The sequence below is a fragment of the Stenella coeruleoalba genome, assembly GCF_951394435.1.
Source record: "Stenella coeruleoalba genome assembly, chromosome: 3".
In the NCBI taxonomy this organism is placed as follows: Eukaryota; Metazoa; Chordata; class Mammalia; order Artiodactyla; family Delphinidae; genus Stenella; species Stenella coeruleoalba.
In genome coordinates this window covers 126,398,696-126,406,835 of record NC_137148.1, presented here as the reverse complement: position 1 = coordinate 126,406,835, position 8,140 = coordinate 126,398,696, and the positions used below count along the sequence as shown (strand labels likewise).

The following is an 8,140-nucleotide window of genomic DNA, read 5'->3' as shown; positions in this document are numbered from 1 at the left end:
AATACAACACTAGTACAAAGGAAAAAGCACTGAACTGATGGCAGGTAACATGGGCTCCAGTCTCTGCCAGCCCAGTTCTAAGTGGTTATTTTACATGTCTAAGCTTTAGTTTATGCACTAGAAAAATGTAAACGACACCTAGCAACATTGTTCATTCATTGATTCCACTCCTTCACTAAGCAATATTTAATGAACACCCACAGTATAAACTTAGTCCTAACGCTAAATATGCGAAACCTTAAAATGAATGAGATATGGCTTCTGCGTGGAGGAGCTTAATCTAAGAAACTTCAAACGAGATAACGTCCGTGAAAGTTTCCTATAGGTCAGTAACAAGACTGTCAGAAGAAAGTGCTGGTGTGGACTCTTAGTTTTCCAGTTCCCATGAAACTCTGTCTCAGAGATCCTCCCTAACTTCCGGATGTTTGTCTGGAAGGTGAGGGCGGTAGAGGCAGTGTTAAATAAAACAGAAGAGCAGCCTTCCTTTCTGTTAGAAACAAAGGAAAGGAGCGCACTGTGTCTGTATGGATTTGTTCTGCGACTCCGTACTTATCAAAAAAAGGTCTAAGCTCAGCCCAGACGGCTGACGCTCTCAAACATGCTGCAGAGGTAAGGTGGAGGCGGGGTGAAAACCTGGAACCCCAAACGAGCATGCGCACTTTGACTTTCGTCCGGCGCAAAGCCTCTCTAGTTCGGAAACCTTACGTCAAAGTCTACGTTGAAAGACGTAGGGAGGGAAGCCAGGGAAACGCTCGCTCTCCAGTCACGTGACGCGACGAGAGCGTCGTTGGCTCCTCCCCCTAAAGATGGCGTCGTTGCTGCAATCGGAGCGGGTTCTCTACGTAGTCCAGGGAGAAAAGAAGGTTCGGGCCCCGCTCTCGCAGCTTTACTTCTGCCGCTATTGTAGCGAGCTGCGGTCGCTGGAATGTGTGTCTCACGAGGTAATGTAGTCGTCCCATGAAGAGTGTGTGTGTTGGGGGAGGGGGGAGGCGGTTCCACCTAGTCAGCGCGACCAGCGGGTGGTAATTTTCCTAGCATGCTGATTGGCTCTGCCTTCCGTCACTCAGATTTGCCTGTGATTTAATTTGCTTATACGTACGTAATTTGTCACTTGGAAAGGAGGAGCGGCCTTGGGTGGGGCTGAGCGGCCCTTCTGGTCTAGAGCGCCCTCTGGGACAAACTTGACTTTGGGGACCCTGGCTATCTCCTGCGGGGGGTGGGTGTTGGTTATCGGGTGGGTCAGGGGGAGAAAAGGTATGGGGATGCTTAGTTCAGGCCACTTGAGGGGCGAGATATCGTCTTTCCAGCATTGATTGAGGGAGTGGAGAGGTCCGCGGGCATTCTCATCCAAGCCCCTCCCATCCTGGAAGTTCTGCCCCTGCTTGGGCAGAAACTGGGCCCTCTTCCAACTGCCTTGTTATGTTTCCTGACCCAGCCCAAGGCCTGCAGCAGATACGAGGTTGGGATGGGGTGAGCTGAGTGAAAAGCGCTTACAATCGGGTCTGTCGTTGAAGAAGCTCAAAGTGTTATATTCATGGCGCTTCTCCTGAGGGTACATTTCTGACCTTCACTGGCGCAAGTGGGCGTTGGAGGTGGGATTGCTCAAAATGTAAAAGACCCCCGGAAAAAAAAATCACCAAATAACAAAACCCCAGAACTTCTGCAGCACTTGGAACATGTTGTTCATTCAGTAGGCTCTGCGGATTAAAAGACGCGTTAAGACGTAAATCTTGCTGTTGAGTAACTTGCAGTCTCGTGAAGGAAAAGCTAATTAGTAATAATACATAGTTAATGCTTATTCAGTACTTTCTATATGCCATGTGCTTTACATAATCTTTAATCATCCTACAAACTAGAATAGATACCCTTTTTTAAAAACCACTTTACAGTTAAAGAAAGAGGCACATAATGTTTGCGCTGGGTCACACAGCCAAAAATTTGTGGGTGGGAGGGGGCAGCAAAATTTGAAACCAAGCAGCCTGATTCAGAGGACTTGAGTGAGGATCCCTGGACGGTTAAAAATGCATATGAGAATATGTCGTATACGATAAGCCATTTTACACATTATGAATAATTATTATTTTATTGGGAATATTTTTCATGCTATTAAGAATAGTCAGAGAAAGCAGTTAAATAACACAAGAGAAAAATCAATGCTGTATTATATACATGATTTTTTTTTCTCCATCTCCATTAGCACTTTGTATGCTTATTCTTTGGCAGGTCCTTTCTCTTTAGGATGCTGTCCCAGCTCCACCTCTAGAATTTATTGGATTAGATTCTCATTTGGTGATCATTAGGGAGCTGAGTCTCCATAATCTGTAAGGATCTCTTCAGCTAGGACATTCAGTCTGTGACTGAATCGTTTACGGACTGGTGTGCACCTGTGAAATGGAGGCCATTAGGGTTTGGGGAAGGATGATGCTAGTGAGGGCTGAAGCAGTCCAGAAATTTCAAATGACAAGCCTGGGATTGGAGCTGCACATGAAGGGATGAGCATAATTTGGAAAGGGAACAGGGAGGAATAAATTATATTTTGCTTTTTATGATGAGTAAGTGCAAATATAAGTTAACAGTATTATATTTTGTGTTCCTGGAGACTTATTTGAGCAGTAACTTTATCTTTTCAAAGGTGGTTCTGTTTATAAGCAGATGATGAAAAAAGAAAACAGTTTCTGTCATAGTATTTATGTTCAAGTGAATCTGTCCATCTGCAGGTGACTAGAGTTCTAGAATTATCAAATAGGATCTACTACATTAAAGAAAATATTTAGTCCTTAAAAAAGTACAATGAATTTAATTTTGTACTATGTTTTTGCATTAAATACAATAAGACTATGTTGTTAACTTAGTAGTTTAATTTGCCATTTAAAAATCTCTAATTGGTTGGCTACAGCTGACTTTGTAAATGTTAATGTATGCTTTTCTTCAGTGAACATGTAATACCTCAGTAATGGGAAAACTTTTAAAATCTCTTAACAATTTGTGTGGCCAAGTTATTGCAGTCACACAAAGCTAGACTAGATAGAAGGATATTTGATCACAGCCTCATAAATTGGGTTTATTTATTAATCTATTTAGATTATCATAGAGATCTTTTACATAAACATGTTTTAACACGTCTAATACATAAAACCCTGATGAAAGGGAATAGGAAAGATCAGAAAGGAAAAATAGAAGGATTTCAGGAAATCCAGAGGTTAAGAAAACAACAGGTGATTGAAGAATAAACCGGATGCTGAAAACAGTCCAGGTTCTTTGCCAGATCAATGGTCTCTCACCTCTGCTGCAGAATAATGTAATTTAAATTTCACTAATTGGCATAGGCATATATACAAGCCAAGCTAAATGTCTTTTCCTCCGATTTTTTGATTTCTCGTTTCTTTCTAGGTGGACTCCCATTATTGTCCCAGTTGTTTAGAAAATATGCCATCGGCTGAAGCCAAACTAAAAAAGAATAGGTAAGACTGGGATCAATTTTTTCTATTTTCCCCAGCTATTCCTTTAATAGCTGGTAAAAAAGCACATGGAACTAACTCTCATTTTTAACAAGCTGTTTTTCTTTTTTTAGCATCACTTATGCCAAAGGTGAAACTTTCATTTTAAAAAAATAAATTGTATTTTAGAACAGTTTTAGACTTAAGAATTACTGTGAAGATGCTACAGAAAATTCTGTTTACTCCTTACCCAGTCTCCCCTATTATAAATGTCATATGTTAGTATGGTATATTTGTCTCAACTAATGAACATTATTGGTAACATTATTATTAAATGAACTCTATATTTTATTTAGATTTCCTCAATTTTCCCCTAATCTCCTTTTTCTGTTCTAGGATCCTATTCAGGATACCCACATTATATTTAATAGTCATGTCTCTTTAGGCTCCTCTTGCTGTGATATTTTCTTAGACTTTCCTTAGTTTTGAGGAGTACTGGTAAGATATTTTATAGAATGTCCCTCAATTGGAAGTTGTCTTATGTTTTTCTCATCAGCTGGGGGAATGTGTTGTGGGGAGGAGAACCACACAGGTAAAGCGCATCTCTCATCACATCATATCAAAGGTATATACCACCAACATGACATCACTATTGATGTTAACTTTGATTACCTGGCTTGAGCTAGTGTTTGTCAGGTTTCTCTGATGTAAAGTTACTCTTTTTGTTTTCTTCTCCTTTTCCATATTGTACTCTTTGGAAAGAAATGCACTATTACAGCCCACACTTAAATACTGGGGAGTTATGATCCCCTTCCATGAAGGCTATCTCCATGTATTACTTGGAATTCTTCTGTATGGAAGATTTTTCTCTTCTCCCCTTTTTATTTATTTAGTCATTTACTTCAAGCAGTATGGGCTTGTGAATATTTATTTTATACTTTAGGTTATAATCCAGTACTACTTTTTTTTTTTTTTTTTAATTCAGATTGTTCCGGCTTTGGCCATTGGGACCTCTTTTAGTAGACTTCCTTCTCCCTTTGGCATACCCCCGTCATTATATGGCAGTGAGGAGGAGGGAAGTGTTATTCAGTTGTTTGAGGACTTTCTTACTTACTCCAAGCTCATCCTCTATATTTTCTGCTCCAGTCCTAGAATTAGCCATTTCTCCAAGGAGCCCTGGTACCTTTTATTCGAGATTGGTATTGCAAACCAAGATCTGGGTAGTATTAAAAACCAAGATTGGTATTAAAAACCAAGATGTGGTATTAAAAAGCAAGATCTGGTACTCACTGCTACTGGTGCCATTTTGGTTTTTAACATGGTGTGGAAGTCCTTTGTAACCAGTCACACCTCTGTACCTCCATGGATATGAACCACTGTTTTGTCTTTCCTGTCCCGGAGAAATAGCTCCTTATAAACCAGTTTTGTATGGTTTCCATACATTAAATTTTGTCATTTAATCCTCAGAATATCCCTATGAGGTGGGTACTATTATTATCCTTATCTGAGGATATTACCTAGTAGCAAAATATCACAGAAAATTGGAGTTATGGAATGGAACATCAGAACAAGTCCAGGACTGGAGGTGAAATCTTGATAATTTCAGATGGTGGGAAAGTTAAGAATAACAAGGCATGGGGGAGACTGTAGGGGAATGTTGAGTGTTTCACTAGGAAGAGTAATGCCTAAAGAGAGCAGAAAACCCTGAAAATGCCCCTTCTGAAACATTTCATCTTGGTAACATTGTTTGGTATCTGTTTCAGCTCTCTGGCACAGCAAACAAGCAGTTACTTTCCAAACCCAGTTTCACAGCTTATTGTATGTTGCCTCTCCGTTTTCCATTGTGCAATTGGTCTGTTCTCTCTAAAGTCATAAGCTGTGACATTTCTGTGTCCCACAGAAATCTTTTTTTTTTTTTGCGGTACGTGGGCCTCTCACTGTTGTGGCCTCTCCCGTTGCGGAGCACAGGCTCCAGACGCGCAGGCTCAGCGGCCATGGCCCACGGGCCCAGCTGCTCCGCGGCATGTGGGATCCTCCCAGACCAGGGCACGAACCCGTGTCCCCTGCATCGGCAGGCGGACTCTCAACCACTGCACCACCAGGGAAGCCCCCACAGAAATCTTTGTGGTCTGTAAAAGAGTCTAAAAGTTAACTCCAGACTGTTAACCGTGATTCCCTCTCTAGAGTAGGATTGGGTCATGCTGTAACTCTTCAGGAACTTTGATGATGATTGCATTTTTAAAAATAATTATTGTAATACTTCTGAAATTTTAAAATGAAGTTTGTAGGAGCCTCTTCAGAGTACTTTTTAATTTCTTTTTGCTTGAGAGCCACGCTTCCCTTATAGTTCTCTCTTGAATTCCTAACATGTAGAACAATGTCTGGCACATAGTAGGTGCTCGGTAAATATTTGTTGAATGAATCAATGATTGTTTGTCGTGTCCTAGATGCGCCAACTGCTTTGACTGTCCCGGCTGTATGCACACCCTCTCCACTCGGGCAACAAGCATTTCCACACAGCTTCCAGATGACCCAGCCAAGACCACGGTGAAGAAAGCCTATTACCTGGCCTGTGGATTTTGTCGCTGGACATCTAGAGATGTGGGCATGGCAGACAAATCTGTGGGTGAGTGAGGCAGACTTCAACATGAGATTTTGTGAAATCGGCAGTGCTGTAATTGCACACAAATCATTATTTCTGTTACCTGTTGGGAGGTAGGCGATAAATTCAGAGTATTTTGTCATTAAATCTTCTATGTTCCTACATTCTCACATGGACCGTGATGTTTCATCTGAGACTTGGTAAACTATTTCATTTTCTTAAAGTTGGTAAAATAGCATTTATAAATCTGATACTTTTTTAGAATCAAAAGATTAATGTTCTTCATAAAAAATAAATGCTCCTGATGGTGGAACACACCATGAACAAACCTAAAAGATAAAAGTCACGAAGCTTGGATCATATATAACAGTAAAGATAAATAACCAAAAATAAGGAACCCTTAGAAATCAGAAAGCTACCCAATAGAAAGAAAGAAATTGTCAGAGGATATGAACTGCAGCTCTCAGAAATGGAAGTAAAGATGGTCAATAACCAAAGTGTGCACAAATCATTGGATTTTTTTTCTTGCACACAACTTGGTGAGGTGATTTTTTTTAAGTCAATAAATATGCAAAAAGATAAGTTCAGTTTTGCTAGTAATCATGAAAATGCAAATTAAAACTTCGTCCATTGATTTGGCAAAATTTTAAAAATCTGGTAGTATGACAAGAATATGGGAAAATAGTTCTTTTGTCTGCTGCCATTTTAGAGAGCAGTTTGACAACATTTATTAAAATTTCAAATTGCTTTTATTCTTTTACCCAGAAATTACATGTCCAAGTATCTATCCTGGAGCATTCAAACACATGCTCAAAGATACATCTATATGTATCATAAGTGAAACAGGAAAGTTATGTATGTTTGGACCTAAAGAAAACCTAAGGTATTAAATTACCTTTCCATCATTTGAGCATTTCAAAGCAGAGGTTGCATTTACCTTCATTAGGAAACTTCCTTTTTTTTCCCGTATCCTGTACTCCATGGTTAATATCAGAGAGTAGAAACACTCTTTATTATAATCAGTTCAAAATCTTGAGTTGCTGTTTATTTTTTATATAAACAGCAGCACTGCTAACTCCCCATTGTCTTTTTTCTTTCTGAAATTTCGTTTGTTTAATTTTGTGAAAACTTTTTAGATTTGTTAAAAATTCCCATTTTTACATTTCCATTAAAAATATCAACTTACTGGGGCTTCCCTGGTGGCGCAGTGGTTGAGAGTCCACCTGCTGATGCACGGGACACGGGTTCGTGCCCCGGTCTGGGAAGATCCCACATGCCGCGGAGCGGCTGGGCCCGTGAGCCATGGCCGTTGAGCCTGCACGTTCGGAGCTTGTGCTCCGCAACGGGAGAGGCCACAACAGTGAGAGGCCCGTGTACCGCAAAAAAAAAAAAACTCAACTTACTATTTACATGAGGAAGCCAACTAAAAACTCATTATGTTATTTGACATAACTAAAATGAAGATGGACTTCAGCTAAAAGTTTTCTACAGATTCTTACGTAGCTTGGAAGTAAATATGGGTGAAGTTCCTTTAGATTCAACTCTATTCTTAAAACTTAATCCTTGGTTCTGTTGAGTTCACCCTTTGGTTTAGAATGCTTGAGCTCTTGGTTGTTTTTCTAACTTCATACATTATGTTGATAAAATACTCTTCAAAAACAAAAAACTAACTAAACAAGTCCCTTAAAAATGCTCATTGGTGGGTAGGCATTTCCTGAACTGTGATTTATATTGGAAAGTTTCTGTAGCGTCTTCTTAGATTGTCAGTAAATATTTGTGTGTGTGTTTTAATGTCAGTGTAGCAAGTAAATTGTTTGAATTTGTTTATGAATTTATGTTACATGTAAAAAACAACCTCAAAGTGGCACTTAGTTCGTGAGTTAAAGTGTATTTTTTCCATGTTTGTATTTTGTTTCTTTTTATCAAGTTAAAGAAAGGAAGCCTAGAAATCCAGATAGATTTCTCAGTTTGTTACTCTGTAAGTGCTTTTTTAATACTTTCTGGACTGTAAGCTATTAGAATTGGAGAATTTATTTTTCAGAATTTAAAGGCTGTGCTTGTTTCTAGAAATCTAGCTCCTCTAGGGTATCTTGACAGTGAT

At 39.5% G+C, this 8,140-nt stretch overlaps 1 protein-coding gene across 1 annotated transcript in view; it reads left to right on the top strand.

Moving 5' to 3' along the window:
• Positions 1–776: 776 nt before the first annotated feature.
• DCTN4 (dynactin subunit 4) overlaps positions 777–8,140 on the top strand; it is a 33,122-nt gene continuing 25,758 nt past the window's right edge. Inside the window, exons 1-3 of the mRNA XM_079916219.1 lie at positions 777–941; positions 3,391–3,461; positions 5,885–6,063. Of these exons, the coding sequence (XP_079772345.1) occupies positions 807–941; positions 3,391–3,461; positions 5,885–6,063 (385 nt within the window). The 5' untranslated portion in view covers positions 777–806. The remainder of the gene's footprint in view (positions 942–3,390; positions 3,462–5,884; positions 6,064–8,140) is intronic.